The 20,878-nt window shown below is 36.1% G+C and overlaps 2 protein-coding genes across 8 annotated transcripts in view; both read right to left on the bottom strand.

Annotated features, from left to right (window-relative positions):
- Positions 1-20,878, bottom strand: part of dtnbb (dystrobrevin, beta b) — a 138,930-nt gene that overhangs the window by 9,697 nt on the left and 108,355 nt on the right. The gene's annotated exons all lie outside the window — the stretch shown is intronic.
- dnmt3ab (DNA (cytosine-5-)-methyltransferase 3 alpha b) overlaps positions 733-20,878 on the bottom strand; it is a 66,386-nt gene continuing 46,240 nt past the window's right edge. For 5 of the 7 annotated variants that reach the window (XM_051867482.1, XM_051867487.1, XM_051867483.1 and 2 more), the window contains 13 exons: positions 19,443-19,592; positions 17,820-17,864; positions 17,648-17,727; positions 14,757-14,869; positions 14,467-14,650; positions 11,791-11,875; positions 10,740-10,885; positions 10,347-10,437; positions 9,513-9,661; positions 7,495-7,580; positions 7,340-7,409; positions 6,982-7,100; positions 733-4,337 (listed from right to left, as the gene is read on the bottom strand). In XM_051867482.1, coding sequence (XP_051723442.1) covers positions 4,196-4,337; positions 6,982-7,100; positions 7,340-7,409; positions 7,495-7,580; positions 9,513-9,661; positions 10,347-10,437; positions 10,740-10,885; positions 11,791-11,875; positions 14,467-14,650; positions 14,757-14,869; positions 17,648-17,727; positions 17,820-17,864; positions 19,443-19,592 — 1,460 coding nt within the window. In that variant the 3' untranslated portion in view covers positions 733-4,195. Of the gene's footprint in view, positions 5,503-6,981; positions 7,101-7,339; positions 7,410-7,494; positions 7,581-9,512; positions 9,662-10,346; positions 10,438-10,739; positions 10,886-11,790; positions 11,876-14,466; positions 14,651-14,756; positions 14,870-17,647; positions 17,728-17,819; positions 17,865-19,442; positions 19,593-20,878 lie in introns of all 7 variants that reach the window. The other 2 variants (XM_051867485.1, XM_051867486.1) reach the window with 2 other exon arrangements.

The following is a 20,878-nucleotide window of genomic DNA, read 5'->3' as shown; positions in this document are numbered from 1 at the left end:
TAATCGATAGAATAGGACAATATTTGGCCGAGATACAACTATTTGAAAATCTGGAATCTGAGGGTGCAAAAAAAATCTAAATATTGAGAAAATCGCCTTTAAAGTTGTCCAAATGAAGTCCTTAGCAATGCATTTCCACTCACAAAAATACAGTTTTGATATATTTATGGTAGGAAATTCACAAAATCTCTTCATGGAACATGATCTTTACTTAAAATCCTAATGATTTTTGGCATAAAGGAAAAATCGATATATATATATATATATATATATATATATATATATAACTGTGTCCGTACACTTGTTTGTTTAAATAATTATAACAATATAATAATTATTGTTATAATTATTTAAATACAAATATTCTGTCATTTCCAGAATAATGTACTAAAACAATAATTAAAATATACCTAAGTATACAAAATATTACAAAAATCAGAAATACCTTACTATATTACGACTTGTGTGTGTATATATATATATATATATACACACACACACACACACACACACACACATAAACACACACATATATAAAATTGTTTCCACATACATGGTTATAATAAATAATATATTGTACATTTTCTTTCCAGAATATTATACAGAAACCATAGATGTAAATTATATATTTTTAATTAGAATTTTAATTAATAATGTAATCATATGAGTATTGTATAGTAAACACTTATAAATACTTATGGTAAATACTTATGAAAAGAAAAACAAACAACATTTTCACAAAAAACAATACATTTATTCAAGTGTTCTCCAGCACAAGTACATAAGGAGCCTTTTTTTCTTCGTTCTGGGCACATAACGAAAGAAAGGGGGAGAGGTGGCGAATGATTGCTACATTTGCTGTATGAGCTGATTGCAAAAGAAGAGAAGGACTGAAAAAAAATTATATGACACAACAGAGGTCACAAATATCAACAGTGTCACTGAGATATACAGAGAACCTGTCAGGAGAGCAAACAAGAGGCTGTTACAGCCATATATATATATATATATATATATATATATATATATATATATATATACCCAAATAAAGCAAATTAAATTTAACAAAACAGAGAAGAAATTAAATTTAAAAATGAAACAAAACAACCAAAAAAAAAAAAAAAAAGAGGATGGAGGGCTGGATATATGGCATGGAATGTAGGACTTAGAAGCAATTCTGCCTGGATATTAAGCAAGTACATGTTAACAGCAAAATTTATTACAATTTTTTTTTTTGTTATTTCCCATTATGAGTACATGATTTCCCACAGATAAGCACCAACTACAGCAATGTCTATTCTAAAACAATATAAGAATCTTTCATCATTTATCATTTTTTCAAGTACAAAGTTAAAATGCCTTTGTTAATATCTTTATATGAGAGAGTAAAATAATAGTGCTTCTCCAATACTACAAGAAACAAATGGAAAAAAACAATCATTATCAAGACACGTTTATTTCTTTCCCAAATAATATATTTTTCTCAATTAGATAAAATGTTTAGCACCTTAGGAAACACCTACAATCCCTCTCTTAGTACTTAAAAAAAGAATTAAAAAGCAAATTGAAACACACTTTTGTATGTAGGGCTGTGCAGTAAAGATGGGACTGTTAAAATCACTAAGCGAACTCATTCTTTAGTTTTATCCCCCGTTCGACACATATAAATATGAATTACAAAAGACACCCTGCTGCTTTATAGCTTATGTCAATTAGCCTGTTGCCATTTTGTCAATTACCCTCCTCTTGCGATTTTAGTGCTGTTTTGATTCTATGATATATATTAGCAAAGAATTATATTTGTACATCTTATAGGTCATTTAAAAAAAAAAAAGCAACAGACAATTTCTATGTACAAAATGTACAAAAAGAAAAAAATCTGGGCATCGATAAAATTTGGAAAACAAAAGAAGAAACTTTGCTGAACATGACAAATGTTAAGGTATGTAAGCAGTGCAATGCCTTAAAGGATTAGTTCACTTCAGGATTAAAATTTCCTGATCATTTACTCACCCCCATGTCATCCAAGATGTCTTTCTTTTTTCAGTCGAAAAGAAATTAAGGTTTTTGAGGAAAACATTCCAGGATTTTTCTCTATATAGTGGACTTCAATGGGGACCAATGGGTTGAAGGTCCAAATTGCAGTTTCAATGATCCCAGATGCAAGACGAGCATTTGTGGTTAAAAGGTATATAAATTTGTATTTTTTTTTTTAGAAAATGACAGATTGTTTCGCTAGATAAGACTCTTATTCCTCGGCTGGGATCATGTAGAGTCCTTTGAAGCTGCATTGAAACTGCAATTTGGACCTTCAACCTGTTGGTCCCCATTGAAGTCCACTATATAGAGAAAAATCCTGGAATGTTTTCCACAAAAACCTGAAGAAAGAAAGACATCTTGGATGGCATGGGGGTGAGCAAATTATCAGGAATTTTTAATTCTTAAGTGAAATAATCCTTTAAATAAAAAAGAGCCTAACAAAGATTCCATTAGAGCCCATTTCTAACCAAATTTAGCCTATATAGCTTGCGTGATAACTAAAATATTGACATGGTCAACATCCACCATTTGCAAACATAATAATGTTTTCAGATCTACGCTAGGGACCAGACGTAGTTAACGACCGTGCGATGTCATATACCGACACCCCATCCGACTATTTTTCCTACAGGGATATTTAACAAGCACACTCACTTTGAGATTATATAAGAACCTATTTCTCGACGCGAGTTATGATAAAGCGACTCCGTAGCACATGGAAACATGAGAGGGGTGCTATCTGAATTCGTCCCCTTCACCACCGGCACGACAGATGGATTTATTCTATCCTAGCTCATTCGTTCACATCTATTGGCACAGCCCTACTGTACACAACAAAGTATTACCTTATATAACGGCAAGAGTTTCACATCATTTAACAGAACCAAAAAAAAAAAAAAATAGAGAACAATTCACAAGAATCAAGGAGAAAGATTAAAAAAAAAAAATATCAAAGGAATAAAGAAGTATACATATACAAAAGTGCTCGATATTGTTGGTAACACAGCACAAAAAATTGCTATAAAAAGGTAGAAGAACATTGTGAAGCCGCACCTTTAAAGATTTGCACCTGACTGAGAATAGCACGCGGGCGCCGCATTTGAAGGTCGATTCACCTGGCCGACGAAGGACCGACGCCATCCTCCCCGTGGACGCCACGCGCGCTAAGAGTTGTACAGTAATGATTCTGGTCTGGGTGACACTAGAAAAAAAGTAGCTCACCACAGCCTTTGATTTCAAGGTATAGATGACAAAAACATCACCGCCCATGTGGCTGGTTCCATGCGTTCAGACTGCAGGCATACTGAAGGAAGCAGACCCCAAAGATTGAAAGGCTGAGGCGTGTTTTGTTTTATATTTTAGTTTTTTTTTTAAAAGAGCACCAGAGAATATTGTACAAAAAGGCTGTAAAAGATATAAAATGAGATGTGGCAGACCTGGCTTGACCTGACATGTTTTTTTTTTCTTTTTTTTTCAAAGTTTCAGTCATTCGTTTTACCTGGCGACGCTACAAAACATAGTAGCACCACATGAGTTGCAATGTTTTTCACCACCTTGAAGCACCATATTGTCACCTATTACAGTAGTACCTTTATTACCTTCAGTCGTGTATAGAAACTGTAAACAAAGAGGTATTTGTGATCTGGTGTTTTGGATTGGTTAAGACAAAGCTCCCCTGACACTGAAGAGAAAGCCTTTTTTCCCCACTCTCTCACCAAGGCTCAGACGCTGGAGGAGAGGAAAGACGCGCACCGTGAGAATAAGATCGATCCGCGACCCGACAGTCGAAAAACTCAGGAGTCGAAATGTTTAAATGCGATTTCCGTCTCATTTCTGCCTCGAATTGTAACATCGTCTCTCAGTGCCTTAAAAGGAGGCCGTGTCTCAAGTATAGCTTGCACACATAAATCAATTCAAATACTGGATAACACTGCTAAAAAGTAAAATGGATAATAAAAAATTAAATAGAATTAAAAAAAAGAGAGTCAATTAATTCCAAACCAGAAGAAAAAAACCAAAACAAAACATGAAATACCTTTTCTTTTTGTTGTTGTTGTTGTTGTTGTTGAACTTGCAAATAACATATGAGAGCTCGGTTTCGAAGCTCTTGGTATAACATCGGTTTAGATTTTTCTCATCTGTACTGGGTTTGAGTTCAGACGCAGGCAAAGTACTCTTTGAGTGGTGCAAACAAGTGACGGATGACCGGGACGCTCCAAGACCTTCCCAGCAGCCTCTGCCTGGCCAGACGACTCATGTTTGACACGTCTGTGTAATGGACAGGGAAGCCGAACACCCTAATGTCCAGGAAAAAGAGAAACGGGCAGCAGTTTAGTTTCAATGTATTCACAATTGCTCTTGTGATATGAACAGATTATGAATAATTCTAGTAATCTAGTACAGCTTATTATAATTGCTGTATTATAGATATAGAATATCATACGGGATGCATTAAAGAACCTTATATTGATAAAAAGTGAAATGCTGTTCTTTTATTCATCAATGAATCCTGAAAAAAAAAAAGTATCAGTTTCCACAAAAATACATTGAAAATAATAAGAAACCCTCGTGATTTTAATCAAAATATCTTCCCCTCCCTCTTGCAGTGTCATCTCTTCTCTTCTCTGATGACGTGTTTACTGGCGTGAGGGCGGGATCAACCTGTCACTCACAAGAGATCGACCACATTGATCCAACCATCCAATCAGTTCCAGATGGACAAAATCAAGTCTTGCCCAACATTTTTTCTTGTTCAAGAAGCCATTTCACTTGGATATACATCACAAAAGGGAAGAAATGACTATCACAACTTTCGATTAATGCCAACTTTAACTATTATAACCATGATATACATACACAAGAATTCAGAGTATCTCTATCTAACACCAGTGCTCGAAATGGGCCGGTACGCAGTTTTTACCTTCAACGTGCCGCCAGTTTTCCTTGCGTACTGGCACTTCCGACATGTTACACGTACGGAAGCCCGCTGCGCCCTCCCTTCTCCAGGAACGCGTTTTGAAGTACCTGCACTTTTTTTCCCACTTCAAGCACTGTCTAACACTACAAATTTTAAAAGTATAATTGGAAGCAACAGTCTGTCTATTTGCTTTTCTGTCTTGACAGTCCACTTGTGGTTGGCAGTGTTGGGGTACAGTTACTTTTAAAAGTAATGCATTATAATATTGCCTTACTCCCTAAAAAGTAACTAATTGTGTTGCTTAGTTACTTTTTTAATGAAAAGTTATGCGTTACATTACCTTTGTGTTACATTTTCTCACCTGGGATGGACTTGCTTGTTTGTTTTTTAATAATAACAAAAAAAAAGTTTTTTTTGGGGGGCAAATGTTAAGGCCCTTTTACACCAAAACTGAAATGAATAAGCCTCAGGCTGAAGGAAATGCATATTCACGCCTGTACAGTAGAGGGCGCAGCTCAATCAAAGCTTTCAGCTGTGTTGCTGTTCTGGATTAAAGAAGAAAAGGATACAGGAGAAAGAAGTTCAACACTCTTATTTCTAAAGTCTACAGTCATTTTTGCTTGTTAGAATGGTTGAATTGGATCATTGAATGTCAACAGCAAAGACATTGGTTAATAAAGTGAGATTAAATACATAAAGTATATTTGTGCAATTTAATATAGTTAATTATTACAGGTTTGCATACAATTCTAAGATTGCATTTCACTGTTTTTATTCATTTTGAGGAATACTGAATGTTTTCGTGCAAGTAAGATGAGTAAATGAAGGTTCACATTTAGTCTAGAACTACAACAACCATCATGTTCACACAGCGAACACAACACCTCTGCACTTTATTTCTGTCAACATGGGGACAGGAGAGCTGTCAGTCAATAAATGTGAAAAAGTAACTTGCGTTACTTATTTGAAATAATAACTTAGATATTTTGTTGTAAATTGAAAAAGTAATGCGTTACTTTACTGGTTACTCGAAAAAGTAATCTGATTACATAACTCTTGTAATGCGTTACCCCCAACACTGGTGGTTGAATCCCCAAAAAGGTGTAAATCAAGCCAGGATCAAATATACCAAAACAGGAAAGAAAATTGTGTTTGTCAAACCATTTCATGGTGTTTTTATATTGTTGTTTATATCAATGTTATGAATTACATGAGACATGTACTGATATGTGGTCATTTTCTGTTCTACTGAGTAGGATATGGTTTCAGTCAGCCAGTAGATGACTGATGATTCAATCAATATGAGATAAAATCAATGTTCACTGGGGTCACTCTGTTGGCTATGTTTTCATCCTAAGTGGCGAATTTAACTTATGAGCAAAATTGGAATATTGCATAAAACACATTCAACCCATGTGTTCAGGAGAACACTTCCTGGGAAATTAGTGCAAAATATCTGCTGCAATCAGGGAAGCCACTGTGGCTCTTTTTTGTACATCATAAGTACTTGCGCCTCAAATAAACACAATAAACGTTGTGATATCTTGCATTCAAAGGCGTATCCCTGGTGTTTAACCATTTTGATGACAGACTTTGGCTTGGGCATTTCAGAATGACCAAACCAACATTTAAGATGCTGTGCGATGACGGTCCACTGGTTAATATTTCTGGTCACATCCTCTGTTGAGGCAGTCACGTGAGTTTTTTGGTGCGCATTGAGGGAATTATTCGGTAAATGTGTTTCCATCTGAGTTTATGCGCATGTCTTCTTATCGGATAAAAAATGATCAGCCTCAATTGAGCGCATACGTTTTTTTATGCACATTTTTACATTTATGTACATCTTAACTCTTCCATTCAGTGTTTATTGGGTAACACTTTACAATAAGGTTTTATTAGTTAACAATAGTTAACTACTTTAGTTAACATAAACTAAGAATGAAACATAGCTCTATTGTGACCTTTCACATTTACATTTGGGTTTATAGCATGTATATTTTCTTTATAAAGGCATTTGGTCATACCTCTCCATCTCAGTGCACCACAAGATGTCCTCTTTGTCATTCATGAATACAGGGAAGTGCTGGTCTTTGCCCTGTTTTATGGAATTTGACCGTGTGGTGATGGTCCGCACTTTATCAAACTGTAAAAGATGTGAAAAGAAACTGCTGTTTGTGTTGCTGTATAAAGCTTTATATGGAAAAAATCGAGGGCCACTGTCCTGCAGAGTTTAGCTCCGATTTGCCTCAACACACCTGCCTGGAAGTTTCTAGTAAGACCTTGATTAGCTTGTTCAGGAGTGTTAAACTGAGGTTAGAGCTAAACTCTGCAGGACAGTGGTCCTCCAGGAGCAGGATTGGACATCCTTGGTCTAATGGGTACCTTAGCTGTCCTGCCATGCTCCAAACAGTCTTGAAGGTCCAGTTTATCAGTGCACATGGCAGTCAACGGTCTGAGAGAAGAAGGAAATAGAGAGGTGAAATGACAAAGCGAGAGATTAAATAAAGAAAATAATGTTGAGTCCACGTCTAACTAACCTGTTCATGCCAGGCAGGTTACCCCAAAAGTAGCGAGCTCTGTGGGCAGCAGACACCTCCTTAGCATCGATCATCACTGGGTTGCACTATGATAAAACGAAACAAATGTGCATAAATAAACAAATAATAAAATACCATATTGGTTTAAATATATAATAATTAATGAGCTTTTGTAATCTTGAGCTAGCAAGCATATGAGGGGTTAATTTGTTCCTACACAGCAGGCCACTTTACCACTAGGTGGAAGCAAAAGCTACTGGTTTATTTTAAAGCCCCACTGACAATATGAGTCTTAATCATCATGGTAAATTGTGGCCGGTTGCATAAACTGCTTAGACTAGTCTTAAAAGTTAGTAATCTAATTTTGTCTTTCAAGACCAGTCATAACTTTGTTAAGGCCGTTACATAAAAAGGAAGATTGGTCTAATTTGAATATGAAAAGTAAGACTGATTAACCCTAACTAAATGACTAGTTCTTAAAGGGATAGTTCACACAAAAGTGAAAATTATCCCATGATTTACTCACCCTAATGCCATCCTAGGTGTATATGACTTTCTTCTCTCAGACGAACACAATCAGAGTTATATATAAGGTGGGGTATGTATTTTTTCAACAACACTGTTTGGAAGTTAGTCGGGCCGACACCAACAACAAACGTCTAACCAATCAGCATTAGGGGGCGTATGACGGTTGAGGAGAGAGAACGAGCAAAAGGGAGATTTGAAAAAAAAAAAAAAGGAAAAAAAAACGCAGAAAGAGAGATGATGAGACACAATACAAAACAGCACAAAAGAATATCACTGGAATGAAGGTTTATGACTGGGCAAGCGCTTTAGGACCCGCGTTTATTTTAGAAGCTTTCCAGCGCTGGAGAGAGCTAAGCGGGAAGGCCTGAAAACAGACGCGGAGGCTGCTTTGATTCCTTCTCATGTAAGTAACTCTGGGTTTTGATTGTCTGGAGCTGCTGTGCTGTTGGCGACTGACAACGAACACTTGTTTGTATTTACTCTTGTGTACTGTGCGTTCATTTTTTGTGCTTCCTTGTCGTTCATTCATCTGCGCTTTATTTTTCATGAAGCATTTTGCTGCGCATCAGCTGTGATAAACCGACATCCACTCTCACATTGCGTGTGTAACAGAGGCCAGCTAGTGAGAGTTGTGCAGGTAAACCACTGCGCACTGACGACCGTTAAAGAATGTGGTGTTTGGCATCACTGTCAGTGCACTCGGCCAGAAGCGATCAGGCCGGGGTTTGGGACTGACTCAGAGCAGGGTGGTTAGGATTGAATTGGGGCGGAGCAATGAAGAGAGGGGAGGGTTTGTTTGGGTTGATTTCAAATATCAACAATGCCTTTAAAACTTTATAAACTATAATAACCAGCTTCCGACAATCATCCTTATGCAAGTTGACTTACGGCGGAAGTGTAACCTCTGACGTGACGCATGATGTAGGAGTAGGTGATAGTAGACGCCTCTCACGGTTCAAACAAATAGGGCTGGGCAACAAACTCAAGTTCCTCTACTCTTATATCAAAATCCTCTGACATTTCTATTTCAAAATTCTCGTTTTAGACTTCTAATTCATGACCGGTGTTTTGTTTTGCACTATCCTACGTCATGCGTTGCGACGGAGGTTACGGTTCCGCCATAAGTTGATTTGCATTCGGATGTTTGATGGAAGCTGGTCATTATAGTTTATAAAGTTGTAAATATGGAAATTTCTCTAACAAAAACCCATCGCTTCACTTCAGAAGGCCTTTATTAACCCCCTGGAGTCGTATGGATTACTTTTATGAAGGATAGATGCGCTTTTTTTTGCGCCCCGCCCGCATTGCTTGGAAGAGCCAGGATATTTTTTAATATAACTCTGATTGTGTTCGTCTGAAAGAAGAAAGTAATCTACTCCTAGGATGGCTTGAGGGTGAGTAAATCTTGGGATAATTTTCATTTTTGGGTAAACTAACACTTTTAACTCAGCAGCTGTGTTTATGCAACTGGCCCTTGGTCATTTGTGCACCTCTAAAAAGCGTGAGATGTCCCTCTTGTCACTGACGCCCATGGCCACCACATTCTCAAAGAGCCAGAAAAACGGCCTGTTATCTCCCTCTTTCGGTCGGGCCTCATGTAACAGCCGGTAAAACTCGAAGAAGAGCCGACCCGTGCCCTCTAAAAGAGAGAGATGGGTTACAAAAAAACAAGAAAGACAGAAACAATATGACAATTATCATGAAAATGTACACAGACAGATATGAGCTGTGTTATAAATATAAGTGAAGCACTAACTACCATTCAAATGTTTGGTAATTTAACATTAAACAAATGGTCATTTTAAATTTTCTTGAAAGAACAAAAAATACAGTAAAAACAGTAATACTGTTACAATTTAAAATCAATATTTTATATATTTTAATATTTTTTTAAAATATAATTTATTCCTGTGATCAAAGCTGAATTTTCAGCATCATTACTCCAGTCTTCAGTGTCACATGATCCTTCAGAAATCATTATAATATACTGATTTGCTGTTCAAGAAACATTTATTATTATTATCAATAATGAAAACAGTTGTGCTGCTTAACTTTTTCATTAAAACTGTGAAACTTTTCTCTTTTTTCTTTTCTTTTCTTTTTTTTTTTAAAAAAGCAACAGAAATCTTTTGTAACAATATAAATGTCTTTACTGTCACTTTTGATATTTAATACGTCCTTGCTCAATAAAAGTATTCATTCTTAAACAAAAAAATCGTACTGCCCCTAAACTTTTGAATGCTAGTGTAAGTTTGAAACACTTATACTAGTCACATCTAATTGATATGACTAAGACTAGAAAACACAGCTAAAGATACTCCTACCGTAGAGACCTTTTCTTGCTGGATTCACTATGGACAGGTCATTGCACGGGCTTCCACCTATGACAAGATCAAAAGGACCCCATTCCTGGATCTGTGAAATATTGATATAAACATAAAACATTGAATATAGTGATGAAAATAAGTACTTTGTCAAGTATGAACATAGACAGTACATAGAGGAGAAAGACCATTTATTTAAAAAAGAGAGAGAAATTGCCAAGCTGATACAATTTTAACCTGAAAAAGTCATTAGTGATAGTTTTTGATAATGGCCAACAGTTATAAAGATCCAAGTCTTTGCGAATTAGATAAGAGCTGCAGCCAGGTTACTAAGATGGCAGATAAATGTGCAGACTTTTAAATAACTAAACTGAGGTGAAAGATCATACTCACATGTTTACGGGTGACGTTTCTCACGTCACCCACGTACATGATGCGCCCCTGGTGCCGAACGAGGCCCACGGTAATGGAGTCCTCACACACTTCTGAGGCCACGTAACGCTCCACCTGGATACCCAGCTCCCTCAGAACCAGCAGCCCTAAAATAATCACAAACCCCACGACAATCAAAAACTAAAATAGTTTTTTGTGCTTATTATTGGACAATATAATTGCATTATGTCAGATGGCATTTATGGCCTCAAAACAACCCGGCTGCAGAACTGAGCGCCCATGAACAAAGATGGCGGAATTCAAATTGCGTTCTTCCATGGGGTCCAGCACCAGCCGAGACAATTGGGAATGCTAATGAATAATTTTCTCCAGGTATAATTGCTTCATACACACCTATGATGCCCAAATATCCTGGATTTTGACCACGAAAATTCACCAAACAAACAATGATAAATGTGATGCTCCTTAAAGGGTTAGTTCACCCAAAAATGTAAAATTTGTCATCACTTACCCTTAAGTTGTTCTAAACCTGTATGAGTTTCTTTCTTATGTTGAACATAGTAGAAAAAAAATACTATGGAAGTCAATAGCTGTCTGGTTACCAACATTCAACATTCAAAATATCTTTTGTGTTCAACAGAAGAAAGAAACAGGTTTGAGGGTGAGTAAATGGTGACAGCATTTTAATTTTTTTGTGTGAACTATCCCTTTAACAACCAGTTTCTTGATGAATTTAAAATGATTTTATAGTGAAAGTTTCATTAGTAGTAATGTCACCAGATAAACTGTTCTTTTGCCCACCAAATATGCATACGCCACATATTAATCAGGCTTTAAGTACGAATATGAACCATCCAGAGGGTCAAAACTCTGATTATAGTTAATTGTTGTTGTACAATCACACATTAGAACGTGAGCAGTACAGCGGTATTCATGGGCGGCCAGTATAACAGTTAAACTAAGTGCACTTTAAAAGCCAGGATGAGTGTAATGTGATCAGCACTATTTTCTGCTGAGAGGATGAAAGGAAGGGTGGACATTCTTCACTAACCTGTTGCGATCCCATCAAAAAGTGACAGGACACGAATGGGTTTTCTGTTCTCTGCCAAAACTGGAGGGTAGAGCCTTGGTGGTTCCTGAAAGACAAGAAAGAAGATGGAGTGAAGGAGGAGGGGTGGACGAGAGACAGACAAGAAGGACAGAGAGAGAGACCTTTAAAGCACACTGCTCTGGTAATGAAAGAGCGCCTGTCTGTACATACTGTCTGTATCTAACAAAGAGGCCTTTACGTTAACCAGTTCAGAAACAAGGGGTTATTGTTGAGCACCTGTACAATAAACGCAGTATCACCGGACAGTTTCATTAAGCATTTTCATGTGATTAAGTGTGGCTGCTTATCTGTGGTCTTTGTTAAACGCTGTAGTATTCAATAACGCTAACAATAGCAAACGCTCTCTAACCTGTACTGTAATCCATTTAAAGAGTGGAGTGTGTAAGCTAAAACTCTATGATGTTAAGATGTGTACTCAATGCACAATGCACTGTGACTGTAACACTCTTTGGCTGCTCTTCCAGAACACTGGCCATTAGCCAAGCTGCTCTTTCACATGCAAATGGTTAAGGAGTCATATAATTACATAATAAAACTCTCAAACCATTCATGTTTACACTGTAAATCACACTGGGTTTGATTAAAATTGTCACAGCTGCTCAAACAACGCTAACATTGAAGAAGGTGTGATATTTATGGCTATAATGTAAACAGGGTTTGACATTAACTTTTTTGCTCAGCAGCCACTGTGGCTAGTGGTTTTCCAAAGTTTCTAGCCACTCAGCATTTTCACTGGCCACTATTTTGACATCGATACCATGAGGAAAAACTGCCATATCGATATTTTTAATATTATCTCATAATTTGGCGGCAGGTATATTAGGCTGCTGTCACTTTAAGAACTGACGCAAGGATCCATTATACTGTTACACATGCGTGTTCTTTCTCAACTGTTTACATTCACTTAAAACATAACTGACTGTGGTTACATGAATACTCGACAAGACCAGCATTTGACATTATTTTGTGTGTATTTGACTGTTTTAAGTGCAATAAGCAGTAAAAGAGCTCAATTTAGTACTAAGAGGCGGCTTTATGTGCGTGCACTTTAGGTAAAATTATGCGCAATATGCACAATCTCATGCCGAAATTCAAGCCCTGTAACATCAACAATATTCATCCGGAGCAAATGAAACAAGTGAGTGAGGGGAGGCGGGTTTGTGTGTCAACTCGCTGTCGGAGAGATGAGAGAGAGAGATTAAGCGCATCTGGTATTGTGTATCTGTTCTGTGGAAAATAAGTATTGGAAGCGTTTCAGGTATTTCAGTATCAATATGTATCAAAAAATCTATATTTTTTCTGAAATCCACCCGCATGTGGCAGGTTGGCGGGTGTTCATGTCAAGCCCTGAATGTAAATAAGAAAAAAAAAAAACATTTATTAGGGTTGGGAATTTTTAGAAATATATTCTAGCAATGCTTTCACAATGTGATTCCAAAAAGGTTTTCCATTAACCCTTTGTTACTGTTCAAGGTTCAAACACATTTCCATGATTTTCCATGACTTTTCCAGTCATTTATGATAACTGGATAGGCCTTTTCAAAACTCATTTTATAGAGACTGTACTCAAAAATAGTAATTTCAAGCCATTATCATTTCTAGAGCTGAACATACTCTAACTAACTAGAATAACCTATACTGACTACAGAAATGTCCATAACTTTTCCAGGCCTGGGAATCTCATATTCAAAATGTAAAAAAAGAAAAAAGGGCAAACATATCAAATATGAATTAGTTAGTATTGAGGAATACTGGGCATACACGGTTGAAAGAATGCATTAAATTAATCAAAAGTGACAAGAAAGATGTGTGCAATGTTCACTGCAGGATCATGTGACTGAAGACTGGAGTAATGATGCTGAAAATTCAGCTCTGCCATCACAGGAATAAATTACATTTTAAAATATATTAAAACAGAAACCAGTTCTTTTAGACTATAATAATTTCACAATATTACTGTTTTCACCATACATTTGATCAAATAAATGCAGCCTTGGTGAGCATAAAAGACATTTTTAAAAACAGTTGGGTTCTGTAAAAACTTTTTCTCCATAGGGAAATTGATTTTGAATGATAACTTATAAACCTTTAACTGAGCTACAAGGTTGTTAATCCATGGTATTTGCTTCTGCTGAATCTGTCAGCCCATATTACTTCAGCTTATTTTTAAAATAATCATATTTAACAGCGGATTTCCTGGTGAAAAACTACATTACCCATGATGCTTTACAGAAAATTACACCAATCAGAGTCGAAAAAAGCAACATGCATCAAAAGATCTTGTTAGCTCCGCCCACTCCCATGAAGCACTGCCAATGACGTAATCGAGTAGATCTTTCTATGCTCTTAAAATACTTAAAAGTTTGTATACATATATGCATATTTTGCAAAAAAAACTTCAAATATATATATATATATATATACTGTATACATATATATATATATATATATATATATATATAAAAAATCAAGATTTGTAATTATTTGCACTAATGCACTCTATATGGACTGTAACAGTTGCTAAGGTCGGATTGGCCAATGAGGGTTTTAAGGCGGGGCTTAGCACAGGGAGAGTTTACTCTCGCAGTCTTCAGCCGTCATAAATGTTTCACTTACAAAATCCTGGTCGTGATTGTTGGCAAAGAAGTGCTGCAGTCTGCAAGGCCAATCTGCCCGGCGCTCCAACAGGCCGTATTGAGCCTTCGGCCCACACATATAGCAGTTCCATGGGTCTTCTTTAATAGCTGCCTGCGCCGCGCCGGGTCCCACCAACAGATCCACACATTCCACACAGAAACACCTGCAGGAGACCCAAAAAACAATGGAGACACCAATGGCATTGATGCAGGATTAAAGTATAAAATGTAAATATTACATCATAACTCACTGCCGACAGTCTGTCTCACCTGCAACAGTTATTGTTTCCGCACATGAGCACTTCCCTCCCTCCACAGCAGATAGTACAATAGGACTGGTAGCCATCATCATCATACTGATACGCACATTCTAGGAAGCAGTTCTATGAAAGAACAAACACATAAAATATTAATTAGTTTGTATAGAGGAATACATGGTTGACAAATTAAAAACGTGGAATTACAGAACTGTTCAAGAACAGAGCAGAATGTTTTGTGGCAGTTTATTGTTTATTTTTGATTGCGTTTCATTCGTTTAAAACAGAAATCTATACAATATACTTGCGAGATCAACTACTTAAAATATTTAATCTCAATTAGTTTCATATTTAATATTTTAGATTTAACATTAAAATTCTGGCCAGCTTTAAAACACTGTTTGATAGGGGAGTGACGAGACAGTTAGCTCACGAGACGAGACACGAGATTGAGTTCACAAAAACAAGACAAGATTTTTACACATTATTTTAAGAAATCCTCAATGATGAAATTCATGACTAGAAAAAAAGTCTGCAGATGCATTTGAAATGTTTTAACTAATCATCTTGTCATGAATGTCATTTCAGTTCAACTTTCTGAGTATGAATTATCATAAGCAGTAAAAGACAACAATACTCAAGCACTGTAAAAGGTTTTGCCACAAACTCAACTGACTGGCTTCTCTCCTGGATGATTTTTATGAGTCTCTTCAGACCTTAGAACTGTACATAATCTGTGAGCTTCTACACACTTATGACCTCCTAACAGAACCTCTTTCCACAAATTAATCACTGAAATAAAAACAGTATAAATAAAAATGAATTACAGTTTTCTCATAGTCTTATTAATTGCAAACAATAAGTGCAACCATAATCAAAGTACTCTCTCAATATTCAAAGTGCAAATAGAGACCAAATTTTTCTTCAAGCCTGAGCTGAGAGATGGTTACAACTACACAGCCAAGCCTAAGATAGCTTTCATATTGGGAGATATTTGCATGCATCAGGGAGCCGCTTTCAAAATGCGGGATATTTAAGTTGTGTTTGCATGTGCGCTCGCGTTTTACTTTCGCTTTCGATTTTGCGATCACGCATTCTCTGTGAATAAGAAGCGGCGGTGCTAAGTGCACATTCTACAATACAAGACATTTTCAGACGCTTAGGCTCTGTTGTGCAGTGAATCCTCCGCCATGGTCTTGTCAGTCATCTCGTCACATGATCAGTGAACTCTGATTCCTGCTGCACTATGTACGACTCTGCAGCTCGTGTTGGATGAGCTGGATGGAATTGAAGTGACCGTTATCCAACTGAATTACATGGTTTTTATGTCTATAAAAAGCAAAACGACAGTGGAGGCGTAATGTAAATGTAGCGGTGGCATATTCTATCCTAATTTTACCCTCACACTCCATCATGGCAATATCGCGAGACAGCTTTTCACCTCAACGAATATCTCGTCACATTTTAACCTTGTGAGATCTCGTGGCACGAGATCTCGTCACACCCCTAATGTCTGATAAGCGTTAAATCTATACTATTCTTTAAATAAATAAAAAACACTAAAACTTAAAATCAATAGTTTTGTCAATCCCCTTTAGGGATAAAAGCAATATAATGTACAGTATAAAATATGAAACTATTCATTTTGATTTCTGTTAAAGAAATAAGTTTAAGATAGCACTACATAATGACAAAATTAAATCTAAAAATATATATATTTTTAATGAAAAAAATAGGTGTGAACAAGCGTTCACAATTAAGCATACAATATATGATAAATTATAAAATATAAAAAGTACTACCAAAAAAATAATATAGTAAACATAGTAATTAAAGTCACTTATAAAACGTTTAGTTCCTGTCCTTGATTCTGATTGGTCAATAGCTGTGTTTTATTCACGATAAAACATGGCTATGACCGCTTCACCCAACGTTTCTGTGTATCACTACACAACACCCTTAGCAACCACTCTTAGCAACGTAAACTGTATGTTCTCAACTGATATTGTTCATTGAAGCTTACTGTATTATGTAGAAGAGTGTTGTGAGAAAGAGATCGAGTGAGCGAGTTTATTACCTGCATTCAGATTTAGCATTTTCCTTCAGGTCAGTCCTATGTTCATAATAAAAAAGCTGTTTAAATGTCCGATGTATTATCTTGTCCTTTTAACAGTTAAGGGGTTTTCCCGTGACTGACAGCGCTAGTCAAAGCATTTGTCAGTTGCATCTTGTTCCGTGTTCACAACAATTCAGTCTTTTCAATGTAAAAGTCTTCGCTACTGACTGACACACTCATAAAGACAGTCTTTGCCGCCATCTAATGGTGTAATAATGTAACTTCTGTTGCTGTTCACGGTCAGGGACTATTTTTTCCGGCGGAAGGAAGGCTTTTAGAAAAAGTCGTGCCTAACAACGCCCTTCAGCTGTGACTTATTCACGATACAGCATAGCCTCTCATACCTTATTGCTTACTAATATCGCCTAATATCTGATACACAATCAGTTCCAACAAAATATTTAATTTAACAAAATTGCACACATTAACTTTACAATTATTGTATTCTACTAACTTTAGCATAATTCCATACAGCTAACATCTTTTACTCCACAAACAAACAAACTGCATTAACTAAAAACTGCATTAACTACTAAATAACTAACTGTATTTACAGTATGTGTGATATCTAGTTTGTTGACTCACTTTGTCTTAGTACTTAATTTTTATCTGACCTACTGGCACGTTTAGCTTTTATATCCTCGCAAATGATCACATACAGTATGTAAAATTTGTTAGAAGCCACTAAAAAAAAACTCCCAGTAACGTAAATGGACATGCCAAAATTACAAGCGGGCAAACAAAGCAGCGCTTCAGGAAGTAGGAAGCAGGAATTTCCTGGCTTTTACCTTACAGCTTTGGCACATTCCGCCAATGAAGAGCGGGTGCTCCAGGGAAACATTAAGGCTGCCACAGGAGATGCAGATGTCTGGAAGTGTTCAAAGAGAGAGAGATTTTAGCAGAGACTCTAACACTGACAGTCAGCAATGACACACCTCAATGTGTATGTGTAATACATGCCTTCAATGTTTCTACATTTTTGACGAACTTCGAATACAAGCCTCTCTGAAAAACAACAGACAATAAAAAAAACATTTAAATATTGGAAAACTTCCCAGTGTTTCAGACATTTGGCCCATTTCATCTTGACTTCCTGTTTAATGGAAATTCTAGTGGTTTACATTTACATCACTCTGACAGTTATTTAATATTCAAAACAATGTTTTACTAGCATGCCATGAATTTTATAAACTGAAATAATGTTGCTAATTGTAGTGGTACTACATATTAAATATGTCAGAAATAATTGATGACAGCCAGCTGAATTACTGAAAATCTTGAGCGTTGAACTGAAAAATGAATGCAAGGTTTGGAGTCAATTATTCCAGTTGCCACAATGACATCTTACTAGTTGACACTAGTTCAAAAGTGTTGCTCGAGCATGGGAGAATCAAGCATTCAGTTAAATGTATCTAAATTTTCTATTTCAATTTGCATAGTGCTTTTTACAATATACATTGATCCAAAGCAGCAACAATGAATGAGTGAATGAATGAATGAATGATATATTTTCTACTATTCGAAAGTCTGAGGGCATGTTTTTTTAAAGGAATACTTTCTATTTTAAACTTTAAACTTTTGGACAGGATATTATATTATATTATATTATATTATATTATATTTTTTTATTACATTTAATGCACCACTTCTTTGTTTTTTATTAAATATCAAGTGTATTATTAATTTATTTTATTAAATATTAGGCGTGTCTGATAACTAAAGAGAATATGATATTATATTGTAATATATTATATATGAATTATATATTTATATATGAATTATATATTTATGTTATTAATACATTTATTTGGAATTTTATAAACTTTTGGACAGTAGTGTATATTATATTATATTACATTATATTATATTATATATGTTTGTTATTACATTTAATGCACCACTTTGTTTTTATTAAATATCAAGTGTATTATTAATTAATTTTATTAAATATTAGGCGTGTCTGATAACTAAAGAGATTATATTATATTATATTATATTATATTATATTATATTATATTATATATTTTTGTTATTACATTTAAAGCACCACTGCTTTGTTTTTTATTAAATATCAAGTGTATTATAAACATATTTTGATTAAATATTAGGCGTGTCTGAAACCTAGTGAGAAGTATAAAACCATTTGTATGAACTACTGAACTTTTATGTAACCCACAAAGGAGATGGTGCAAGTCTGCTCCAGTTTACCTCTATTTGATTGGTTAATAAAGCTCCATGCTGATTTAACAGCTCGTCTCTTTATTACTACTGCTAGCTTTTCCTGCCTTAGAACATTGGAATGCATTTTCTTTAGCATTTATTATAACAATAAAAGGATAATGTAGTGGTAAAAGTGTTATCTGCAAAAGTTATGTTTGAACATGTGCCATAATACAATACAAAACATGTCTCTTTAAACTTGTAGGATTAGCCGAGACCCCTGTCATAGTTCCAGACACACCCTCCTGTGTTTACTCTGCCGGCTGAGGAGATGAGAGCGCTAATCCTGATTTAGCATGTGTGGGTGTGTATTTACGAGCGAGAACTCTTTGAACTCACTGACCTCGTTCAGTGAGAGCTCACCTCGAGTCCGCTCGTCGATGATGTCTTTGACCTTGGGTTTCTCTGTGGCTGTGCTCTTGCGGGGCTTTTTTGCTGGTGGGGGCGTGTAGGCTGCCGCCTCTGGCTCCACCCACATCTCAGGATACACTTCCTTGTAGGGGTTACGCTCTTCTGAAAAAGGCACAATGGCACATATAGATATTTGTTAATGAATTATGTGGGGTATCTATGTACACGTCCAGTGGTCAGGATTGTTTTGATATCACTAGTATTTTCTTACGAGCTTAATTCCTGGAGGACTGGCATGTGTACAGGCTTACGGGATAAACATGTAGTAAGCATCTACATCTGTACTCAAAAGCCAAAATTCTTAAAAATCACTGAACCGAGGAACTGTGACCATCTGAAATCTCACCAGATTGCACATATCTGCTTAACAGAATGTTTAGGGCTGCCCCCTAATATTCGACTAATCGTTAGTTGACTAGAAGAGGCTTAGTCAGTTAGTCGCAGAAAAAAAAAACCTTGTGGCGATATCACGCATTTGGTAAGGGAACAGATCGTTAACGTCGGGCAAGAAATCCAAACATTCGCCTATTATCCATCGACCTCAAATATGGCTTATCATTTGAAACATGTAAGTATAGCTGGCACAACTCTAACGTTAACTTAGATAAATGTGTGCTATTATTAGGCGCATATCCAAGTGTTTGTGTGGATGTGGAAGATGAAGTATAGCACGCTTACTGCAAATCAAGGAGGCGCTGGTGCGATCACATGCATTTTTTCCTGATAACAGCGGAAACAACTTAAAATACTCAGTCATTTTTGGTCATACAGATAAGAGTAATACATCATTCCAAACTGTAAAGGGTCACAATAACAAGAAAACATTGTGCCTTTGTAAAATAAAGAAAACAAACAGGATGCGTTTTCTGCCATCTCGGTCTCTGTGAACTGGAGCGCATCCAAAATTACACCAAAACTCAGTGTATACTTGCCTCTATATCTATAAAAAACTTTAAATGTCAAGCAATTGTCCACCAAATCAAGTGGAAAACAAATATTCTCAGATTATGTAATCCATATGAAACGTATGGCTTATATGGCTTATTAATATACATAAAAATTAGCCCAAGCTTTACTCACCCTCGAGCCATCCTAGGTGTATATGACTCTGTTCTTCCTGATGAAAACAATCGGAGAAATATTAATAAATATCCTGACGCATCCAAGCTTTATAATGGCAGTGAATGGGAGTCACTAGTATAAGCTGAAGAAAGTGCTTCTATCCACATCCGTCCATCATAAATATGTGCTCCACACGACTCCAAGGGGTTAATAAAGGCGAAACGATGCGTTTGTGCAAAAAAATATCCATATTTAAACCATCCATATTTTTAAAGTTATGAAATCAAATATCGAGCTTCCGCCAGACCGCCTTCCGAATTCAACAT

This window comes from Ctenopharyngodon idella, chromosome 17 (genome assembly GCF_019924925.1).
Source record: "Ctenopharyngodon idella isolate HZGC_01 chromosome 17, HZGC01, whole genome shotgun sequence".
Lineage (NCBI taxonomy): Eukaryota > Metazoa > Chordata > Actinopteri > Cypriniformes > Xenocyprididae > Ctenopharyngodon > Ctenopharyngodon idella.
The sequence above is the reverse complement of the archived record's forward strand: the minus strand, read 5'-3'. Positions and strand labels throughout refer to the sequence as shown.